Below are 24,435 nucleotides of genomic sequence, written 5' to 3' on the forward strand. Positions count from 1 at the left end.
TGGCCACACTGTGTGCAGACCTAGTGCTCATGGACATGGTCCTGAGGTTAGCACCTATCAGGCTTCCTACACTGCTTCTTACTTCTTGCCGCCCATTGCAATTATCAGGGGTATTCTACCTCCCACTCCTGTGTGTGTGTGTGTGTGTGTGTGTGTGTGTGTGTGTGTGTGTGTGTACACGTGCGTGAGTGTGTGTTCCTGTATATGTGTGTGCACATGTATGCCTATGGAAGCCAGAAGTCAGTGTCAGCTCTCTCCCTCATTCTTCATTCACTCTCCACCTTGGTTTTTTTGTTGTTTTTGTTTGTTTGTTTGTTTGTTTGTTTTTTGTTTTTTTTGTTTTTTTTTTTATTTTTTTTTTTTTATTTTTTGAGACAGGGTCTCTCACCGAAGCCAGAGCTTACAGATTCAGCTGGTTGGCTAGCAGCAAGCCCAGGGGTACGTTTGTTTCTGTCTCCCTTCAGAGGGACATTCTACATGGGTGCTGGGAACCTGAGCTCAGGTCCTCAAGCTTACACAGAAAGTTCATTACTGAAGGACATCTCGGTTGCTTCCAAGTTTGGTCAGTTAGGAGCAATTCAGTCATAAACACCCATACGTAGATTTTTGTGTGAACATATTTTCAACGCCATTGAGTAAAGGCCAAAGAGTTGGTTACCAGATCACAAGGTAGGATTGTGTTGAGTTTTATGGGAAACTGCCTTCCAGTTCCCTACAGTACATCCCACCAGTGACAAGGAACATTGCCCTGACTCCACATCATTGCTGGCATTTGGTGGTGCCAGTGCTGACTTGGTCATCGTCATTCTGAGAGATGCACAATGGCCTCTCACCATCAAGGATGACCTTTCCACACCAAAGATCTTCTTCAAGTGGCAGGACTCATCGTGGGCCTTGATCTGCCAGTGACAAGAATGCAGCCATCTGTGCGGTTTCCTCTTCAAAGACCCTGCCCTTTTGCGCCCTCCTGAGCCTTTTGGAACCTTTCCTAGGACCAAGCGGCCATCTGCTCCACCACAGGGGTGGCGAGCCCCTCTGAAGTGCGGCTTGCTCTTCTGGAGCGCATCCTGGAACAAAGCCTGCAGCAGAAAACAGAAGGACCCACCCCATGCTCCGAAGCCACAGGCCACCTTTGAGAGAATTGAAATCCTTCCCTTCCCTTTTAGCAGTCCCTGGACCCACGGGCATGGGTAACATAGCTCAAAGGATCCTCAAAGGGTCTTTAGAAACCCCCTGCCCTGGCAGAAGCACCCTCCCCACCTGTCCACACTCTCTTTCCTGTAGGATCTGTATGCTCAGGCCTCTGAGATCACCTTTCCCTGCATGAGCTCTTAACATGATGCAGAATAAGAGTAAGAGGGTACCTGCTCACCTCATTGCCCCCTCACCAGTAGCCACTCTATCTCGTGGTCCATTTCTGTGTGTGTTCCCTAGTTTGTGTAGGCTCAATGGGGGCTCCTCTCAAGGCTTTATTCTCAGTAAGTGAGACCTGGAGTGGCTTGCACTTCCTTCTTCTAATGGCTGGGGTGAGAGGAGGTTGGGAGATAGACAGGAATGCGAGCATCACCCTCCATTTGTGTACCAACCCTGCCTCCTCCCCAAGCTACTGGAGCCATTGAGAAGATGGAAGGAGACAGTAGCTCAGATTCCCACAGAACTCAACCAAGGTGTGCTGTCATTTGTTGATGGCTTTTGGGAATATGACATTGTTTGCTGATGGGAACTATCTCAGTGATGGGGACATCTCAGTAAAAATTCTGAGCCAGTCGTTGGAACCAGCAGTGACTAGGAGTTTACCATGCGGTGCTTCTGGTTGACATCAGTATTGAGCATTGAGGAAGTACGAAGTCAACATCTGAGTGATTGACACTGAATCCTCCACCTTCAGGGTGGGGCAGCCCTATGCCCTACTGCAGGGATTCCCCAAGCGTGGTACCAGGATCAGAAGCATCAGTAGCATCACTGGGCTTCACACAAGAAGTCAGACATAGGGCCCAGTGACAATCTAAGTTAGGACTTGAGCAAAGCTATACTGGAGAAGCTGGCAATCTTTATGTGACAGTGAGCATCAAATAGCCCAGCAGCACTGAGGACCTCTGATCTCTGCCCCTCACCCCCACCCCTTACTGACATGCCAGGACATCAGCAGTTCTTGCCAGTACATTGGAAGACAGGAGGAGACATTGAGCGAGTTAGATTCTAGTCCTAATGACCTAGTGCCCTGCCCCATACCCTAACTCTCAGCTGAAGAACTGAGACTTCTGGCTGACGAGGCTGCAGCCCAGACATGCATCTACCCTATACCCCCCAGCTCTGGCTCTCGGGGAGCCTGCCAGGGTCGACTCTATGGCCTGCCCACTCCAGAATGGCTGTTTGCCACAGCCTCTTTGGCATGCTGGAGGACAGAGGCCCGTTGTTCTCCAGAGTGTGGTCTGAATGGAAGCTGTGACATTTGAAACCCAACAGTGCTATACTCAGATCGCATATACTAGAAAACATGAGATTTCTGCCAGCTCATGGACTGCACTCCTGGGTGTGGCTAAGGTGGATCCTTTATGAAGAAGTGAGGCAGGTGGAGGGTGGAAGAGAATACGGCTGGGGGCAGGCACACCTGGTGAAATGCTGATGGAAGTTTGGGACGGGGGTCTGTCAATGGCTTTTCCTCGGAGCCTAATTTAGAGGACAAAGTGTCCGGTGGGAGGGACCTCTGGCCTTTAGACTCTGCTATGACCCTGCTGGGGCGGACGCAGGACTTCATGTGGAATTAGTTTCTTATTCATGTATTCCATGGATGTGACCCACTAGTGGGTTCTTTGTGGTACCCTTCCCCTCACAGTGTGAGTCCACACCCGGAAAGAGTGGTTGCCCCTCTGAATGACCAGCGCTCAGTGCCTGTCACTTTGGTGGCAGTGTACAACCCTGGAACTTCTGGAGAGGAGTCAGAGCTCTGTGCTGGATGCCTTGGTTTACCTTAGAGTACCTGCCCAGGCACAGATGGTGCGTGGCTGTCCTCCCTCCACTCCAGGACTGGGAGGATGTGGCAGACAACCATGGTGAGGAAAGGCCCTGGGTCTGGCAGGTGGTCCTCCCTAACACTCCTCCAGGACCTCAGGACCCTCTGCTCCAAACTGGAAAGAAAGAGCTAACTAATCTCTGCTCATAAAGGTGGGGTAGCTATGTGAGGGTCACTTAGCAAAGGGCCACAAGGATTCCAGAAAATAGGTGAGAAAGGGAGTGTGCCGTCTGTGAGACAGCCTCTGGGCCATCCTTACGGCCCCCTCCAAGCTTTCTCAGAGACTTCTGTGCCTCCTGCATCCCAGCCTGAGTTCCCAAGATGCCACTCTGGCCCTGGGAAGCAGCATCAGCCCTGTGGAGGAGAAAGACGCACTGTCTTGTCACCTGTGGTCACTTTCTGAGTACCTACTGTGTGCAAGTGATTCCATTCTATCACCTAGAATGATGACATGTTTTCTAAAGGACTTACCAAGAAAAGGATGAGTGTCCTTGCCAGGGTGTGACTTACCAGGTATTTATGGGATCTTCAGGCGCTGTCTGCACCTTTGCAGAGAAGACGGGCCTTTGGCAAGCATCCTTGATGCCCACTTCACCCCAGAAGCAAGTGGGTAGCTGTGTGTGCTGAGCAGCCCATCTCTTGGGACTTCCTTACAGACCCCCCAGGGACTCTTGACATGCTGTTCAGCCTGCCATTTTATAATCCCACAGTTCCCAGATCTTTGAGACCAGCACTCCCCACCACACCTGCTCACACCCTGCTCCCAGCATGCTTTATTTCAGACAGGCCTCTGGGCTGACAGGCAGCATGTGTGTAGGTTCTCCACAGCTATTCTGGTACACTCTGGCTGCGAGTTCTCCCCCAAGGCCCATCTGCCAGGCTTCAGGAGCCCCAGGGCCTGTGGGAACAGAATGAAGTGGGGATGTTGGATAGAACCTTCAGGAAATAGTGAATGTTTGGTCGGGAGAACTGGCTGTGAGGAAGCCAAGCTTCCTGTCAGCTATAGGAAGCCATAGGAGGTGTTTTAGAAGAGAGTAGGGTGGTCACAGTCCTAAGGGCCAGAAAACCCTGCATTCATGAAGAAGAGAAATTATAAGGCTACATGTATTTCTTTTTAAATGTTATTTATTAATTATTATTTTCTAGGTGCCACATTGATAAGGTTCTTGATACAGAACATTGACAAAATAGCAAAGGAAAAAAAGAAAGGAAAATTAACAATCAACCATAACCCAATACGTTAGGCCATTTTCCTATTGCTATTGTAAAACACCAGTGGCCAATTGTATTATAAAGAAAAAATGTTTACCCAGCTCATCATTCTGGAGGGGCAGTGGCATGGAACCAGCATCAGCTGAAGTCTACTGAGAGCTTCACTGCAGACTTGAGGGTGTGAGAAGGCAGAATGTCATGTCTAGTCACCCCTCTCTTGAGGACTGAATCTCTTTCTTCTGAAGGGAACACCTTCCGAGATTAATTACTTCCCACCAGGTCTCACGTCTCAAGGTCTGATCACCTCCCACCACAGCCACACAGAGGGCCAAGTCCCCTCCCTACATACGGACCTTGGGAGGGCAAAGCATCAAACTCAGGTCAGGATGGTTTTCCTACAAGTGTGATGAGTTCTGTGGACAGGAGCATTGTCTTCTTCCTGTGTATTCAGCCTGGAGGGAGCATCCTCTCAGGTCAGCAAGTGTCCCCACTGCATTCTGGTGACCCATAGCTGTCTGTCCCCTGGGGCATGTTTCAGGTTTATTTTCCCGGTCTTATCCACTCGACCACTTGTCCCTTCCTTCCTGTATTCTGCAACTATCCTGCCTGATGATGTACTCCCAGAGCTGTTATCACTTTATTTTTCTTCAGAACTTTTATTTGTCACTTCAAGATATGTTGGAACAAGGCAGATCTGGATTTCCTGACAACGGCCTTCATCCGGTCCCTGTACAAAAGCCCCTGCCGCTCGCTGGGCGTGCTATCACTTACTCAAGCGAGGCGAGGCCCGATGCAGAACACGGAGGTAACTGCCAGTTTTGGGGCTGATTATACACAGAGATACAATGGACTCATATTGGAACTTCTGTCTGCGAGTCTCTGATTATCTTCCAGGGATGGTTCCTAGAAATAGCACTCGTGCATTTTGAACCTTTTGTGTGTATTGCCAAATTGTCCTCTGAGAAGATCACACCAGTGAGTTCCAGCGCTTCCATGCGCATTCTCTCACCCTTGGCAATGGCTGTCTTCATTTGCATTTCTTTGATTACTATTGAGATTGAATCTCTTTCCTTAGGCTCCTCTTGTTTCTAATTTTCCTTTTGTGAGTTTGGCAGCTCATGTGATTGGCATTTTTCCTGGCTGGACTGTCCTTCCCTCCCAGGTTGGTGAGCCTGTGTCCTGGCCCTTCTCACGCTTGTGGGAGGTATTCGCTCGTGTTTCATGTGTCCTTGAACTTTGGCTTTGTGACTTGACGTGTAGGAATTTGATATTTTATGTGGCTAAATTTATCGGAGCCATGGTCCCCACCGCTAATGCAGTGCTCAAAATCCCCTCATCACAGGGATTCTTATAACTATGTTTGTTTTCTTCTATTGCGTCCACTGTTGCGTTCTGCCTTATCTTAAATTTCAGCTTAAATAAATAAATAAATAAATAAATAAATAAATAAATAAATAATAAGTGTCTGAAGCATCAAATCCTTTTTCTCCTGCTCCCAGACACTCAATTATTCTTTCCATATTTAATGACTATATCTTTTCCAGATTCATTCAAAATACCTACGCTAAAGTTGACCTTTAGAAAATAACATACATTTCTATATGCTTTTGACCAGTTTCACAGGATATAAATGTAGCACACGACACAGATGTGATTTTAAACTTTCTTATGGCTACATTTTAAAATGTTAGAAAATAAATAGGCAGTATCAACTTTAACAATGCATTTCCTTTGCTGCAATATGTCCTAAATATTGTCATTTCAGCACATGTCACTAACTAACCTCCATGAGTTCTAGGGACCCAGTGGTGCCAAGTAGGGCTGCACCAGTTTGATCTATTCCTACATTTAAGCTTGTCCTGTTGCTCAACCAATGTGGACCTGACACCCTGTGTTTGAAGGGGTTCTCACTTATAGCATGGCTAATTCACAGTCTGCCCTTCTTCGCTCACAAACTTTATTTTCACCAAGTTGATTGTGGTGAGGCTCCCAGAATTCTCTTGGCACCCTTGCCTGAATCCTGGCCACTCTTCGATTGCTCTGCTGCAGACATGACATCTCTGTGGCCCGTGGTGCACATTCATGAACATGGAGCTCTTGGCTCAGTTGGTTGCTGGTAAAGTAGCCTCGTTTTCTTTATGTAGGTCCTTTCCCTTGGCTGTTAGGGTTACTTCTGTGTGTCCTACATTGAGGATTGCCTTGGGAGATTGGATCTACTTTCTAGGGTATTTTTAAAGTAGTTATCACTGGCTTATAGGAAAGCTATTGATCTCCGTGCATGCATCTCTTAGGACTGGCTGTATTGAATGTATTGCTTCTGGAAGTTTCTCGTCTCTTAATTCCTTTGAGTCTTCTGGGCAGTCATCAGCAACATTGACATCAAGAATGAGCCTGCTTTTGGTTCCCTGGACCACATCATCTTTTGGTTCCCTGGGCCACATCATCTTTTGGTTCCCTGGACCACATCATCTTTTGGTTCCCTGGGCCACATCATCTTTTGGTTCTCCGGGCCACATCATCTTTTGGTTCCCTGGGCCACATCATCGCTTGGTTCCCTGGGCCACATCATCGTTTGGTTCCCTGGGCCACATCATCTTTTGGTTCCCTGGGCCACATCATCTTTTGGTTCCCTGGGCCACATCATCGCTTGGTTCCCTGGACCACATCATCTTTTGGTTCCCTGGACCACATCATCTTTTGGTTCCCTGGGCCACATCATCTTTTGGTTCCCTGGACCACATCATCTTTACCTTCTTAGTTTCTCCTTGTGATGTCCTGCACAGTTGTTCAGACCAGAGTGACAGGCTTCTAACTGGTTTCAAACAGGTTTCTAACTCTAGCTGAGCTCCCTAGGGACTGGGTGACTTTATGCATGTCATTTAATTTCCCATGTCTCTGAAAGCGGGGGCATGTTCAGATTACCTCGGGGGTAGGGAGTATTAAAATAGCTAATATGCATAAGTACTCAAGGCTTAGAACAGCAGTGCCCAGGGGCCACATGCTGTCACTCGCCCTTTCTGATCATCTTGACATAGTCACTACACATTAGAGTGACATTTTGAAATAACGATAACGCTGAGTACTTCCTTCTTGTGCTCACCTTCAGTGGGAACGTGGTTGGCGAGGTGTGATGCCTGTCAAGTACTCCTCACCATGTCGAGCCGTGTTCTGCTCATGTTTACTCCACATAGGCAGGTAGATCTTCATTCAACCCAGGAAACAGTGGCTGCTCAGACTCTGGATTTGTAGCCACATTTTCCTTTCTTGGATGTACAAGTTGGGAAATGGCAGCCACCAGTCTTCCTGAATTAGTCTTAGAATGCACTCATGCAGCACGTCTTTATGAAGTGTGTCCAGTTCCAGTCATGTGAACACAACGAACTGGCCCCTACCCACGGGGAGTCTGAATCCTTATGGAGGAAAACAGACAAGAAAGGAAACAGGCTAGTGGCTCTTACGTGACATGATCGGAAGTGCCACGGAGATTAGTCAGGTAGTTCCTATGGTTAGACCTTTGGTTACAGCCTTCGTTGAAATGACTCCAGGGTCTGACCCTACACAAAGCTGGAAAAGCCCACCTTCTGCCGCCCTTGCTTCCTGCTGCCGCTTGGTGGCGCAAGTAGCACTGGTTTGCCTGGTTACAGCCCTGACCCAGGGTCTCTGGGCACACTTCAGCACATCTCAGCTCCAAGAAAGATCTAAAATCTTTCTTGCCCTCTTTCTCCCTCCCGTTCCCACTCACAAACTTTCCCCTCTCCTTCCCCTCCCCTTCTGCTTTTCCCTCCCTTTCTCCACACCTTAATCTGTGGCTCCTTAAGAACCACAAAGCTATCTTAGAAAGACTCCTTCCATTTTCCCACCCCAGACTCTGCATCTGCTTTATAAAACAGCCATCCTGATTGGTGGAAGGAAAGCGTGGGTGGGGGGGAAAGGAGCAAAAGTTAAATTTTCGGCGAAGCAATATCTTGTCTTGTAAAGAGAATAACAAATCCCAGGCCCTTACTGGGTCTTGTCTCTGTTCTGCCCCAGCTCTGGGTTATTTTTGTCTGCTTTTCTCTTTAGTGATGTTTTCTCTCTGGGCCATTCTTTTTCTACTTGGGTTTGCACACTTGGTCTTTGCTCTTATCTTGGTTCCTATGAAATGCATTCACAGAGATGCGTTTGTATTTGATCGTGGTTTTAGCCCTCTGTACTGTCAGATAAATGCTGTTTCCTTGCCACTATAATGAAGCGTTCTGCAGTCTTTTTTAAATTTAAAATACTCGGCTTCTGCTTGTCTAATTTCCAATATAGAAATATAGGACCGTCGAAAGCAAGCTCTGGATGTTATGACACCGTTGACCCCTGTTCTCATAACCTCTGATTTGGGGGGTTTATTCAGTTTTACTTTTTATGTTGTAGATATTCCTTGTCATCTGTTATCTGATGTATTGATTTTCACTGTAAAAGTACACAGCAGTGACCACGATTTATGATTCAAATCCTCACTTAACCAGCTAGCGTCCACTGCCGTATCTTTGAATGGTTGTCTCTCTAGCACACGTGTGTATTTTATTAGAATTTTAAATATAATATTTATTGTTTTCTGAGAGTTTCATACATGCATGCAGTGTATTCTGATCAAACCCAGCTTTCAGTCTTCCCCCAACTCCTCCCAGATCCACCCTAACCCTCTCAGCTTCATCTTCTCTTTTTGTTGGTGGTTTTCAAAACAACCCACTGAGTCCTATTTGCACTGCCATATGATCATAGGTACGGGCCATCCACTGGAGAAAAAGCATACACGTACCAGACAGGCAGCCAAGAAGACAAACCAGAAAGCAGTGAAAGAAAGGCAGACCCAACAGCCCAAGAGTTCCTACCAGAGGCCACACCCTGAAAACTGATTCTCCCTGGTCCAGAAGTCATTAACTGCCAATATTCCTCAGTTAGGGGTTGGGGGGCCCTGAACCCTCCTCCTCCCCATGCTGGGATGTTGACTGTCTCATCTAATGTGAGTCTCATGCAAGCAGCTGTGAGCCGCTGGGTGCAGTGGGCCCATCAGGCGGCCCACAGACACTGTTTTGGTCTGGTCCCCCTGGACCCCTGGCTCTTACAATCTGCCTGCCACTCTCTTTCTCAATGGTCCCCAAGCCTTGGGAGCAGGGAGTGTGACATAGATGTCTCATTCGTGTCTCAGTGTACATGAGCTCATCTCTAAGTCATGGGTGTCAGGATGGTCATGTGACTTTTCTGTCTATTGTGTCCTTACATAAGTCATAGCTTCCCTCTGTTGTCTCCTTCAAATGCAAATTATTCGCCCATCTTCTTCAAAGCTCTCCTGACATTGTATCAAGGTTTAATGACGATGGTTTGGTTGTTTGCTTGGTAACAGCCCTCTCCTGTGTTAGCTACTCACAGAATTTTTCATCTTTAAAGCAAAGAAAGAAAAGACCACATATCTGATACTTGAGTGCTTACTCTAAAACATGACTACTGCTTTTGTTTGAAGAATTTAATCTTTAAAAACTTATTAAAGCTCTCTTATAAAGTACTTGCAAAAAAAAAAAAAAAAAAAAACACAGTGAAATTAACCAGATCCAAGGGCTGCCATCTCAGTGGACTCCTGGCCAGTTAGAGCAGGTCTGGACCTGTGGGTTCATACTGGATCTTACAATTCCAACACACACACACGCACACACACATGAGTGTACACACATGCATGCACGCATGAACACGAACATGTGCACATGCACACTCGAGCACACTCGTACACACACACACACACACACACACACACACACTCCGGGACAAAGATCAAACCACAGAGGCAGACTTTCTATCCTTTCCTGCATTCATTACCTGCACAAGTTCTTCCCCGTCACCCAAATCCCTCCCCCGCTCCCCATTCTCACGTCTTACTGTGCTCACATGTACATTCATTTCCCACATAGAAGGGAGGCCATGTGTTTTTGCCTCTCTGAGTGTGTGACCTTGCTTGATATACATTCTAAGCTTTTCCTGAAAGTTCTGTGATTCCATTTTTTAGGGTTGGATAGTATTCCATTGTATACTTTCACTCTCCACTTATGTATTTGCTCATATATATTATTTATTATCTGCATGTTGTTTATTAACCGTATGTTTCATTATCTATCAGATTTTCGTTATCTGTTGATGGACAGCTAAGCTGATTCTATTCTCTTTGTAGAGTGAATACAGCAACAATGAACATGACTGATAAACTTGCCTGATATTCATATGCTTTTCCTAAAACGTGATTGCAGCTTTTTTTTTTAAGACTTTGGTCTTCCGATTGTGAAAGTTTTTCTCCCATTAGAGCTTTCATTGTTTCTCTTTTGCTCTGAGACCTTGCAAGTGTTCATCTTCAATGTCAACTTGGGCAGATTTAGAGTCACCTAAGACACATGCTTCTGGGCATCCTGAGAGGTCTAACTGAGGAGGGTAGACCCAGGGAAACATGGCTGGGTCCAATCTATAGGCTGTGCCCCTGAACTGAATAAAAAGGTGGAAGCCAGCTGAGCACCAGACTGTCAGCACTGGTCACTGCTTCCTGACTGCAGATGAGGGTGACCAGCTGCATTTCCCTGCCACATGAACTGAATTCTGTATTCCTTAAACTATGAACCAAAATAATCCCTGTCCTTAAGTAGATAAGAGAGAAAGAAGGACAGAAGAGAGAAAGAGAGAGAGGAATCACTACTTTCCTTCTTCTTGTTTCTTCTTTGAGCACGACTAACAAATCACAACCAACACCCCTGAATGACCAACAACCACCCACACCACCTAGGAGGCTCTAGCATTTATAAACCCTCTGAAAAGTTCCCAGAATTCCAAATGTCACACAGCCACAGAAACTATCTGAAGCTGGCAAAACCACAATTCTGCCAGAGCACGAGGCAAATCACAGTCGGCTGCTGAGGACAGTCTGAAGCAGCCCCATATCCCCACACCTGAGGTTAAGAATGAAACCACATTCTTACATATGTCAGTGTTTTTAAGAAACCAAAATTCCAGGATTCTCACTCACCCCCCTTTTGGAAACCCCTAATTCCAGAGTGAGTCTCTGTAGTGCCTCTCTGCTGCCCTTTTCTCTGTGGCATCCCTACCTCCACCCTCGCTGACCACGTCCAGGAGACATTACCTCCCATCGATCTCAGGTTATCCTGTACACAGCTCAGTGTTCTGTAACTAAGTTTTGCTTCTGGCTGCCTCTAATGTGTCTTAACTCTCAGATTCGGTAATCTAATTCATCTCTTGCCATCATTTTCTCAGCTCTGCTGGGGTCCTTTGAATTCCGGTTTCTTTTACTGTATCGTTTCCAGCATTTCAGAGTTCTGGTTTGCTTTCATCTCTGAAGCACAAAACTGATGCAACAGTTTCCTTTTACTTCCGGTAGCAAATCTGTTCGTTGATGAAGTCCTTCCTCTGCTCCTGTTCACTTTTTTTCACCGCTCAGTCTCTGCATCCTCCCTGACCTGGGACGACCTGCCATCCATGAACTCTCCCTGGGTCTCCATTGTTTTAGCTGCTTCTGCTAACTTTCGCTTGAGTCTAAGACAAAACTTTATGGCCAGGGACAGTCAGCTGATGGCCAAGGAGTCACATGGTGCTGAACTGTCTCAGCTAATCATGGTTTCTCCTTGTAGGTGGGGAACAGCTGCTCCAGATGTTCAGAGTTGCTCTTGGCCTCTCCCCTTGATCTCTTGCACCATGGGGAAACTAGATTTGGACAGCTCTGCTTGCTTGTTATTGGACAGCATAGCCAAGCCATTCCTGAAGGCAGGTGGGCTGCATGATGAGAAGGGAACTCCCCTAAGTGGATCTGCACCCCCTGCCATAGCCCGGCATATCCTCGAGGGCAGCATCCCCGCTGTGGCCCAGCCTATCCTCCAGTGCCCAGCCACCCATCGATCGATAGGCTATGTGGTCAGTCTTCACACCCCAGCACACTCTCCCTCCCCACAGCACAGTGCCCCCTGCTCAGGAAACCGGGCTGTGAGTCAGCCTTCAATCTGGTTTCCTTGGCATCGAACCTCGCTGAAATTCCTCAAAATTGCTGGCATGTTGATGCTTCTCGCTCCTCTTTTTCCAACACTGAAGCAGATTCTCCTATTTTTGTACTACCTTGCAGGGTCCTTTCTGTCACTTGCAGAAGGGGGTAGCTTAGGTGGGAGGTGGACATCTGTGCTCAGCTTTCCTGTCTTCCATAGTTAAAATGGCCTCTCCCTTTGCACGGTGTTGTTCAGACGGATGAGAGGTCTTGGGAGATTCCTGTTCCTTGGCCCTCTTTTGATTTCTTGCTCTATGCTGGCCCTCAGCACATCATCTGGCTTTTTTTTTGTTTTGTTTTTGTTTTGTTTTTGTTTTTGTTTTTGTTTTCCTGGACATGTTCCCTCTCCCTCTCAAATTCCAAGTTAGCATCCCCTCTGATGAGTGATTCTTCCACCAAACATGGCTGCCAGGCTCTGGCAACCTGATCCATATCCCAGCCTACAGCAATATTGATGGAGCGTCCCACATCCTCCCTGCCCTGCCAAGGTCACGACCTTCAAGTGGAAACAGCAGAAGCTGCTCCCTGCCTCCTGGTCCCCATGTGTCCCTTTCAGAAGCTGTGTGTGTCACTAGAGAGCCATTTCGGATCCTTCTGGCATATCCCTGCCTTGCTTGTGAGTCAGCGGGCGGTGGAGGGGTGGGGTGCAGAGGCGCCCCAGGTTGGCTTGGCAGCCTGCCCCAGAACCCAGTGCATCACACAATTTGCTGTACCCAGCCTGGGAACAGCTGCCTCTGGCCCTCTGTGGGGAGTCACCAAGCTGCCACAGCTGCTCCTCCTGGGGAGTAGTGAAAAGATCTCTTCCACCAGAGGCTTCTGTGCATCCCTTTGGGGTTTCATGGGATGCAGGCTAGCTTGTTCCTGCAGAGAGACCATACCTCTTGGGTTTAGTTTACTGGCATTACTGATGCTTGCCTGCAGTAACTGAACCTGAAGCATGCTATCTTATCCTCTCTTTGATCGTATCCCTGATAGCGACCACTGCCCCTCACACCCAACCTCCCTGGGGTAAGCCGTGGAGGTACCCTTTTTTTCAAAAAGAGTTCTCTTGTTCACCCAGAGCCGCCAGGACAGAGAGAGAGAGCTACAACAAGCAGAGCCATGGGTGTCCAGGTCTGTGTGGTTTCCTCTCCCATAGCCTGCAGTGAGCACAGAACCATGGGCTCTAGGGCAGGTTCAGCCAGCCATGGCCCGTGTTTGCAAGTGTAGCTCCTGGTCTAGTAAAGGTTATTAGAACACAGTCCCTCTTGCAGCTTCACATGTTGCCTACGGCTTCTTTTACAATACAACAGCAGAACTTAGTTGGGACACAGCCCAGAAGGCCAGCAAAGCCTAAAATATTTACACTCTGGCCCCTTGCAGTGAAACATTTTCCCTTGCTAGGTGTGGGCCATAGAAAGAAATCAGACTAAAGTTAAGTCCTGGGTTCAGTGCGTTCTAGCTGTGTGACCTGGGGCAGCTGCCTTGACCTCTTTGTGTCTTATTATACTTACACACTCACTGCGCATAACTATGTCTTTTAGGTCTACGCCAATGGCCAAAAGTGACGTCCTGACATGAGTGAGGGGCTAGGGGTGGAGGCACTAAAGGCACTGGGGGGACAGGAACCCCACCGTCATTTCCTCTTCTCCCATCCACCCTTGATGTACTGCCTTCTCCACCCTCTCTTCCACCTCCCTCGGGAGTGCTCTGGCATTTCTACTTAAGTCCTTCCCTAATCACCTGGGAGGGATGGATGAAGGTGACATAGACTCTTCCCTAGCCTCCCCTTTGGGCACCAAGCACGCGTCACAAGTGGCAGCAGGTGTCCTCATTCAACCACAAGGATGGCTCACTGGTGCGGGCCATAGTTCTGAGACCTTCCAGGGAGGCACATAGCCTAAGGCAGGTGGGTGGGTGAATAAGCCACAATATACTGTCCTGCTTTTCAGATTTGCATCCCAGTTGGAAAATTCCACTTGGGCCTTGCAGAGTAGATACTGTTCCCAATTTCTAGTGAAGTTGTACTGTCTAAACTGCTGAGCTCAGCAAGCTCCGGGCCCTGCAGCCTGCTCAGCACTGGGGCGGTGGTCACCCAAGACGCACACTCAGCACCTGCACGGGATGAGGCTGGCTCCAGGCTCCGCCAGGGGATAGACAGGTTGTCATTCCTAACCTTGAGGGAGCTGAGACAGCTCAGCTTCTCTGTCCAGGAGCAGTGGGAAGTCTGTGTATGAAGGGACTTCCTGGTCACAGGACAAAGTAAGGGAGGCTGGAGGTAGGGTAGCAGCAGGGAGGGGCATCAGAGCTGAGCCTGGAACCCCCAGAGGACTTCATGGGAAGGAGCTGTTTACATGTGGCTGCAAGAGTGACCAGAGGCCAGGAACTCAGGTGGCTCACACCAGTGTGATGTAAAAGAACTGTATGGTTTATGACAAGGTGCGAGCCCAGGCATCAGGCTATTCTTCGGAGATCTGCACCTGCAAAAGGCGAGTTCTACAGTTCAGGGCCCTGCAGGAAACATGGCGTGTTGGGAGGAGTCAGAAAAAAAAGCAAACTTCAGGGAGCCAATTGGTCTAACGAGACCCCAAAGATCGGCAATGGTGGGAGTCAGGGCCACCACCAGGTGCCCTTGAGGGCAACAGGGGGAACCAAGCTGGATAGGTTTGGAATCCAGACAAGGAAAGAGAAGCCAAGCAGAAAGACCTTAACTTTTTAACTCTTTCTCTTCCTTGCTCTCCGACTCCTGCTCTTGGGCCTTCTAGTGCCTGCTGGGCCCCATTGCCCTCCAACACCTGCTGAGACCTCTCATTAGCCCTCCGTGCCTGCTGAGACCTGCCATTGGCCTTTTCACATCTGCTGATATCCTGGCCCTCTTGGTCCTTTTGGCCCTCTGCTTCCTGCTGGGCTCCCATTGGCTTTCTGAATCCTGCCGGCCTCCTATTGGTCCTTAGACCCCTGCTGGCTCCCATTGGCTCTTTGACTCCTGCTGGGCCACCCATTAGCCCTTACTCTCCGGGATTCCATTGTTTTTCTGATGCCATGGGAGACCCCCCCCCCCAGTGACCTAACCTAACTGGGAGTCTCAGAACAAGTCAGATCAAGAAGTGCCACTCATTAAAGTCAAATGCCAGAGAGAGCAGGGCAGGACAAGCTGGAGGGTGTGAGTGGGGACAGGGACTACAGTCTCGTTAGTGTCCTGGGCTTCTGTGTTCTTCTCAGCAAGTCAAGCTGCAGGCTAGACCAGTCACTGGGTGTGCTACCCTGGAGAAGGGACATGATATCATATGAGGCTGATCATTTTAGTCTCAGGTGAATCGTAGCAGAGAGGGGAATGAGAGCTTTCCCATAGAAGGTTCTAGACATGATGTCCACGATAGTGTCTAGGAAAGGTGGAGTTTAAACTGGAACGACTGGGGGACCCTAAAAGGGTGTCAGTCGCTTTGTAAGAAGGGGAGGAGGGCACTCAGACTTAAGGGCCTATCTTAGAGCAAAGAGGACAAGGCCTTAACACAAAGTTCAAAGGGGGAGAGGAAGCTGCCACTGGAGGAACTGGGACATCAAACAGAGGGGTAGATGCCACAGGTGGAGCTGAGGATCTCCCCAGGAAGTCACCTCACTGCTCCCACGTCGACACTGACCCCACGGAGTTCTCCCTCTCAGCCTTCAGTCCCCAGCAACCAAGTATGAGTGCGTTCGATGCTCTCTGAGTGACCCTCCCATAATTTAATCACTCCTCATAGACTTCTGTGGGCCTCAACACACAGGATGTGTTTCTGTGCAGGATCTGAGGGCCCCTGTAGAAAGGAACGTGGACCACCCACCCCTGCCAGGGTCAGCTGTGTGCAAGCCAGCTCCAAGTCCAAGTAGCCCACTCCCCAGCTCCCACCAAGGAGCCCTAGAGTCCGATCGGTTTTCTCCCACTCTCTTGTCTAAGTTCTTCTTGTCCGTAATAGAGAACAGACAGACAGCGACAGACAAACCTGGGACAGACAGGGGTGTCATGATGGAGAGAAGCAAGTTCCTTTGAGGCAGCCCAGATTGGGGTGTGAGTGGTGCTAGACCCAGCTGCGTCTGCTCTCCCACAAGGCTGCACACAGAGGATCTAACGAACATCTACGTGGAGTGCCGGCCTCTGCTTATCACATGACCAGTGTCCTCTTGAACTCTCAGCACATGTGATTAACCACATGACACCTGCACGAAAGTAGGCCCATCCCTGTCTCACTGTGTGGGAGGTGGGGGGGGGGAGGGTAGGTAACGCATGAGGTCCCATCCTGCCCATGAAGCGCATAAGTGGTCAGTGATGGTTAGACTGAGGTGTTTCCTTCAGAGGCGCTTGTGTGCTGTTCAGGTTCCAGTAGACTCTGATTAAAAGACATCGTGGGGCTGGGGAGATGGCTTAGTGGGTAAAATGCTTGACACACTCCCAGAGTCCCAGCACTGGGGAGTGGAGACAGGAGGATCTCAGGCCAGCCAGTCTAGTCAGTCGGTGCACCCTAGTTCGATGAAAGACTCAGAAAACAAGGTGAAGAGTGACCGAGGAAGGTGTCTGATGTCACATAAATGCACACAAAGACATACATCAACGCACACACACTCATGCACACACGCAAGCACACAATGCATATGCACACCCGCTCGCATGCGTGTGCACGTACACACACACACGCACGCGCACACACACACACACAAACTCTAAATAAATGAACAGGATTCTTGGCCCATTGGGATCAATTCTAGTGGGACTGTTTCTTTGGTCTTTGTTGCTGTCCTCTCTGGGGTGAGCAACATTTGTTCATTATCCAGAAAATGTTCACACTGTGTATTAGGGCTCTATAGAAGAACAGACCCAATAGAATGAGTTTATATTACACAGGGGTTATTAAATTGTTCTATACAGTGCATGCTGGGTAGTTGACCAATGCTTGTCTGCATGCTGGAGAGGCTGAGAACTTGTTAGATGCTCAGTTCACAGTCTGGATGCCTCATCAATCACAATACAGGCCTGGAGGGTCACTGCAGAGCTGCTCTCTTCAGTTCACATAGGAAGGCCGAAGAAGCTGAGTCCGGATGTCTTTGAAGGATGGCGGCAGCAGCAGCAGCAGCAGCAGTAGAGCAGATGCACAGGTCAGCAAGGAGCAAAGGCATACAGGCTAAGCAGCACTGCTTTTCCTCCAGCCCTCTTTATACCTGGGCCCCTGTGAGAAAAGCTCTTCCTACCTCAGAGAGGGTCTTCCCAACTCAATGACTCCTCCAAGGAGACACACAAACCCACACAGAACCAATCAAGTTCACAGGCAAGGTGAACCACCATGTACTGCATCTTCACTTATACTTGTCCTTAAGTTTTTTCATGCAGGTTCGACTCCAGCCACACAGTATAAAGCACTAACTTATCTGGAAATATGTTGGTCTGTGTTCCCACAGGAACACCTTTCTACCACAGGAAGTACTTCTACATGAATTTAAGTGTATGTGTCAAGTCTTAAGTGGGGGTGGGAAGGTGGGAGGAGGGGAGTGTCGGGAGACAAGCAAAAAAACGACCCACACGGTTACCCAGAATTGCTTCAGCAACTTTAACATTCAAAAAGAACAGTGAGTGGGGTAAGCATAGTGTGGGAAAACCATAGATGTTGGTAAGGAAAAAGAAGCCTCACGTTTAGTGTCCAACTCCTGCTTACATACCCAAGGTGATGGGGAGCTCACTACCACCTTCATTGTCACTAGAAAGTTTTCTTCTTTGTCATCTTCATCTTCTATGTCATTATCCTCATCTCCTGTCCCTGCTTCTTCCTCCTTCTGGCTTTGGGCCAGAATCTGCTTTCCTGGCCCTTCTAACTGTTGGCTCACTAGCTGCCACATGGTGTCCAGACCAGGCATCCCGTCTTTCCTGTGACAGCTCTTCTATTTTGAAGCCATCCATCTCTTCCTGCCTTGATCTTCTCTGTGCTAATTTTCTAATTAGTTTAAATTAATGGTAGTTCCTGGGGAGCTGAAGCCCCACTAACAAGTGACCTGAATTATTCAAACATTGGGACGTTTCAAAACCTATCTGGCCTAATTAGCATCTTAACTCTGTCGGCGCCCTCAGCGTTGAAGGAGCCATATTTGAACATGCTCCGTGTGTTAATGGATTTTTCTTGAATGAGCTGTTTAATCAAGTGAAGACACATTTCATGAATGAATAGAAGTAAATCTATAATTATACGTTTTAGTCAGGTAAGTGGAGTGACATTTCAGCACAATCCATCGCTATATATAGTGGCACATTTGAATGACAAAGTAGGTTACCTCGGCTTCCGTAGGAGAGCTGGGGACTCGCTTGGCTCTAAGTTCATTTCTAACCTAATTAGAATGTTCAGGCTCATGAGTGCAGGTGGGTCTGTTGCCATCTTCGCCTGGAATGCTGTCTTTCTGGATGGTTCCTCAGCTAGGACAGTGGCCTCCTTGGCAATGATGTCCTGGAAATGGCTGGCCATCAAAGCTAAGTGTCTTGGGGTCTTGGACACTCCCACAGCCTCCTGTCCTTGGCTGTCAACTTCACTAGCTCTAAACCTGCCCTGCTTGAGACCCGTGTTTCAAGACAAGACATAGCTATGAGATGGAGAGCGCAGGGGAGGGCGGGAGAGGAGCCCCAGGACCCTGGATTTGAAGAGGGTGGAGCCTCTGCCTTGGTCTTCAGCTGAGAACTTTATCTCCTAAACTCAGAGCACAGCGACTTGAGCAGCTCTCTGGACTCAGCTGGAAAACCTCATCCCTGAGACTTGGCAGTATTTCTAGTGATAGACCAGTGCAATCTTGTATGCACCCTTATAGGAGGGCATGGGCCAGGGCTGCCATTCAGCTATGCCTTGGTTCTCCATCTCTGGGAATGAGGGAGATGATATGTGCTTACTGTTTGAAGCTTCTGGGATAATGCTTTGCATAGCAATGGAAGAGACATACTTACTATGAATTACCCTCAATGTCGCCGTAACTTGTGGCTTCTGGCAGCCCCCCATTCTCCCCTGGTCCTTGCTTTGGAATCCCTCACCTGGATAATAGTATCGTGAGTGCTCATGCACGAGCATGCATGCACACACACACACACACACACACACACACACACTCACTCACTCACCTAAGTATTCATGTGAACAGAGCTCCACCCAGGCCAACTCCTCTCTTGACTCCTCATCTTGGCTTTCCATAGCACTTAGATCACAACATCTTTAATATAAGTTGTTAAAGCCCACATGCTCCAGCCCCACCCACTTCTCCTTTCTTGAGTCATTCCAACTCGGATGCCCATCCTTTCTTTTAAGCTCCACTTTAATTCCAATTTCAATAGTCTTCTAGTTTCTGTACCATCTTCCTCTACCACAGGACCTTTGCACATGCTATCGCTGTAGTTGGATACTTTCTGCTCCTCTTCTTGGCCTGGGTCTGACTCTGTTTCACTAAACTCAACAGCCTCAGCAAGCATTCCCCAGGGAAGTCAGCTGAGGAATACCTCCCACACCCACTGGGCAGAGAGACCCAGGGTGGCGAGGAGTTCAGCTCCATGGTAGAAGCCATCACCAAGCCCATCACCAGCTTCCCCAGCACCTGAGCAGGAGGGATGCCAATGTCAGACATGTGTGAGCATGAAACAAATCCATGAGGTGGGAGGAGCACACAGATTTCATCCCTGAAAATCCAGAGCCCATGGGAGCTGTTCAAGAAGGCGTGAAGCCCCAAAGCCAGTTAGTGGTTGGACAGGAGGTGAGATTTCAGCCCCTGGCTGAGGGGCTGCAAATGTCCCTCCCCGGCTGCCTGTGCTTCATCTTGGGGCTTCTGAACTTGAACTCGATATTGCCTTGATAAAGGTCAGGCATCCGCGGCTGCTGTGGCAGATCGGTGGGAACAGAAGGGACCTCACTGGCTTTACACGTGGGCAACAGAACATGGTGGGAACAGGAGCCTAGCAGGACAAACTTTCACAGGATCTAAAAGCAGTGTAGTGGAATTACTGCGAGATTTCAGCATTGGTCCAGATGGCCTACCACAAGGTTGTAAGCTTGCTTAAAACATGATGAGTTTCTTGGGGGTGAGTCTCGTGACTGGATTGCATGGCTCTCCTGAGTGTACTTCCTCAATGCACTGCCCTGTCAGAGCACGCCTGGTAGGAGTTTTCAACCTTACCATGATTTCCATTCTGTAGAAACAGACTGGGGTTTGTTTATGTTGTGTTGTTTTGTTCGTATCGTTTCGTTAATCTCTTCTGGTGATATTTGGTAGAATATCTCACTGTGCAGGGAGCAGCAACCACATGACCCCAGGGACAGCCGAGCCTCCAGTGTCCTTGGCCTTTGAAGCGTATGCTCCTTTCTTTCATGGTTTTCCACTTTCTGGGTTTTGAACTCACCCACCCCATCATACATCAATCGGCATCTTCGTTTCATCTTCGTGAGAGTGAAGGGCTCTTCCTTCCCCAGAAGAACATGTTCTTGCTTTTATTAAATAGAAGCGAAAAGGATCATAGATCCCGAGACTCCCAGTCTAGAGCAAACAGCTCAGACTCTGGCCCGTTAGCCAGGAGAACCTGCAAGTTCAGGGCAAACCTGGGTGCCCGGGAGACTAAGATTGGTCTTCCTGTCCCCTCGTGAGTGGCAGGGGGATGGTTCCTTACATCACTTTTCCTGTACTTTGAAAATGCCCTTTACTGTTGCTTCTCTTCCCTTGCAATCCCTAAAAGTCTGTCAGAATAAATACCTAAGCTGAATGCAAGGACCTGGGAGGTGAGGCAATGGGGGCCAACGGCTGGCAGTGCACTTGGGCCTGTTCTGAGGCACCAAGCTGGAGTGTGGGAAGATCACTGGACTGGGCATCTCCCCTTGCTTGCTCATAGCTGAAATGGGTGGGGGTGGGGCAAGATGAGACCACCTTTAGGGTGGATTTGTTTGTTTGACAAACAAAACATAATACAAGTTTTCACGCCTTCCCTGACACCTCACAGATGTCCCAACCATTGGATTTTTTCTCACTTTCAAGCAAGGCCCAAAATTCCATAGCATACAAAGGCGTTCCACAGCCCCATGCTGAGCCTGGAACCCAGTCTGTGAGTGACACGCTCACCACCTCTGTTTTCAGGTGAGAAGAAAGAGATTCAAGGGAAGCAGGGTCACCTCTCCAATTGTGGGCAACACACAGAGCTGGGCCTTGACTGTGCCCTCCCCTTGGTGAGCACACTGATTTGCATTGCCAGCCAGCCAGCGGTGTCCCCATACAGGCACCACTGAGATGGGACCTGTGGCTGGAAGCCTTGAGGACTCAGAACTGAGCCATAATAGCAGAGGCAGCATTTGCAAGTACTGTAGCAGGGGCTGGAATGGAGCTTGGTGGTGGAGCATCTGCCTAGCATGCACCAGGCTTGCTATGCCCATCACTTTCTACTGTGTGACACAGCACCACCACCAGAAGCCATTAAGGAAGAGTTGTTTGGGCTGATGGCTGCAGAGGCATCACAGGAAGCAGAGAGAAAGAACTGGACATGGCAGAGGCTTTAACTTCTCAAAGTAAGGCTCCATGTTCTAAAAGGTGCCATAACCTTCTCCAAACAGCACCACCCACTGGAGGCCACATGTTCAAAGGACTGAGCCTGTAGGAGACATTTCTCATGCAAACCACACACCTGGGTTCATGTCTGTAGAGTACCTCCATCAAAACAAGATGCAAACAGTAACACTGGACAGTGGGATGCTTCTTCCTGTTACAAAACATCTCTCATAAAGCATCTCAAACATCCAGAAAACTATAGAACAAAATAAACACCAGGACTATCAGGCAGAGTTCATAACTGTCTGCATCTCTCCCCCAAGGGACTAACGTTCAGTGGTGGTTCACACTGGCCCTTTGCCTCCCTTCCTTGGTGGTGGCTTCCTGACCAGTGACATGCAAAGCCAGACTGTTCAAAAACCATGTTGATGATATATGCTTCAGATGGATCCTCTGACTGTTGACATAAGAAAGTTTACTTTTATTGAGCTAACACATACAGAACATCACATCTTCCCACCTTGGCCATTTGTAAGTACACAGCATCAACAAAAGCCCTCATGACTTACATAGCTGCACTGTTATATGTCTCCTGAACCTTTGCACCACCCTAAACTGAGGTTCTGAGCCCGTTAAGCACCAAATCCTATTCTATGTGCCTGCCCCATCCCCCCCATGATGGACCACCATGCCCCACACACCTCCCATGAACATCCCATCAGTCTACTTGCCTATTCCAGGTCTCGTGTGTAATTGTGGTTCTGTGTCCACCTTTCTTCAGATTAACCCATATTGTAACATATGCAGAATCCCAATCGTTTTGTATGCTACTCTGGGTGTGCACACCATGTCTTTATGTATCCTTCCTGCAGCAGGCCTGTGGGTTGCTTCCACCTTTTGCTGTCACTTGTAGGGTGGTAGTTCCTGCTGTCTCTCAGAGTAGTGTTCTCTTCTGTCTCTCAGTGGTGAAGAGAAAATGGCTTCCCAACTCAGCCAGTGCTGAGGAATTAGTCCTTTCGGGCAACAGCCCACCCAAGTTCTTTGTCTTTGTCTACAGGTGAGGAATGACCTTACTGGGGTTCTATATGGGGAAGACATCGAGATCTCAGACACGGAGAGCTTCTCCAATGATCCCTGCACCAGCGTCAAAAAGCTCAAGGTAGGTGCAGCCTGTCACTAAGCTCTCTCTTACTAAGGGCTGGGAGCCAGGAGCTATCTGCCCCATAAAAAAAAAAAAAAAAAAAAAAAATTAGGGTTAAAAGCTCATCTCCTAATCCACCCAGCACCAGTCACTCTAAGGACAGAGGAAGACAACTTGAGGTTCCCCTGTTGTAAATACATCTTCCGTTCACTGTCTACTAGAAACCCCTGACCCCTCTCTTGGCTCCTAGAGAGCCAGGAAGAAGGTCCACTCGCAAGGGAAGCAAGGGATTTAGGGCAAAAGGAGGGAGAAGTGACTCATGGCATGGGGGGGTGGGGGGGCGGGTGTTGAGGGGAAGGGTCAGACCTGACTCTAAGGAAGACAGCACTGGACAGAGGCCAAGCAGGATTCCAGGCTGCAGGGAGGGAGGGCTGCAGATCCACGGGTGGCAGGCATGCTCTGCTGTGGGAGCATCAGGGTTCCACAGAGCATGTGGCCCTGGAGGAAGGAGTACTGGAAACAGAGTTCTGGGCCAGTTCCCAACAGCCAAGCACTCGGCTAAGCAGCTCCCTCTTCTCCCAAGGATGGAAGGAAGCAGCTGGCACCTAGAGCTGCAGACTCCTTCTTTCCCTTCCATTCCCTCAGAGCCACAGATGAAGTTGTTGGTATGGCAATCCCACATGCCAACTGTCGGTGTCTTTTCTGACTCAAGTAGGTTCAAGTTTCCCCTTGACACAGCAGGTGGCAGTTATGAACCATCCGTTATATTTCCATTTGCTGATGGAGATCTGGAGGCCCCAGAGAGTCAGGGAGCAAGAGGAACCAGAATATTCACACATGTCCTGGTCTCCTCCAAAGCAGACAGAGCCTGTGGGTGACACTTTTGCCCTAGGAGTCCGTTCGGATAAGGAATAGCACCTAGGGACAACCCAGTGGTCACAGTCGGAGCTTTCCCTCCATGTTATCAAGGTCTGTGCTGTTGCGGGGTCTAGATGGGCCCTATGGAGCCTGGAGGACTCAGGCTCGTGGGAAAAGAAGCCGTCGCTGAGCCAATCTTGCCCAGCCACATGCAGAGTGTCTCCCCAGAGCAGACGCTTGAAATAGCTTCTGGCCTCTAAGGCCCAGCCGAGTTCTGAGGGCCCTGGAGTTGAAAGGCAGTGTGTGTGGAGCTGAGGTATGGAGATCAGGGATGGAACAGAACGTTCTGCTCATCAACCAAGTTGATTGAGAAAGTGTGGAGAACAGCAGCCAAAATACCCAGGCTTTTCAGCCTCCGGCTCCTAGCCGGTCACCAAAACAGGGCTGGCCACTGACCATCATTTTCCCATTCGAACTTCCCAAAGTCCTCAGGCAAGGAGGTTTTTTTAAATCTATTTCACCGATGGGGACTGATGGTAAACGTAACTGGGTAACCCCTCAAAACCTTCATGGGAAGTACAGGACAGGAATTTCACCTAGGGACTGAAGGTCCCTCTACCCAGCTGCCCCCAGCTCCCTGTGCTGCCAACCAAGGTTTGG

At 48.9% G+C, this 24,435-nt stretch overlaps 1 protein-coding gene across 1 annotated transcript in view; it reads left to right on the forward strand.

Annotated features, from left to right (window-relative positions):
* Positions 1-24,435, forward strand: part of Gabbr2 (gamma-aminobutyric acid type B receptor subunit 2) — a 326,221-nt gene that overhangs the window by 147,989 nt on the left and 153,797 nt on the right. Inside the window, exon 4 of the mRNA XM_034503281.2 lies at positions 22,834-22,935. Coding sequence (XP_034359172.1) covers positions 22,834-22,935 — 102 coding nt within the window. The remainder of the gene's footprint in view (positions 1-22,833; positions 22,936-24,435) is intronic.

The sequence above is a fragment of the Arvicanthis niloticus genome, chromosome 5 (assembly GCF_011762505.2).
Source record: "Arvicanthis niloticus isolate mArvNil1 chromosome 5, mArvNil1.pat.X, whole genome shotgun sequence".
Lineage (NCBI taxonomy): Eukaryota > Metazoa > Chordata > Mammalia > Rodentia > Muridae > Arvicanthis > Arvicanthis niloticus.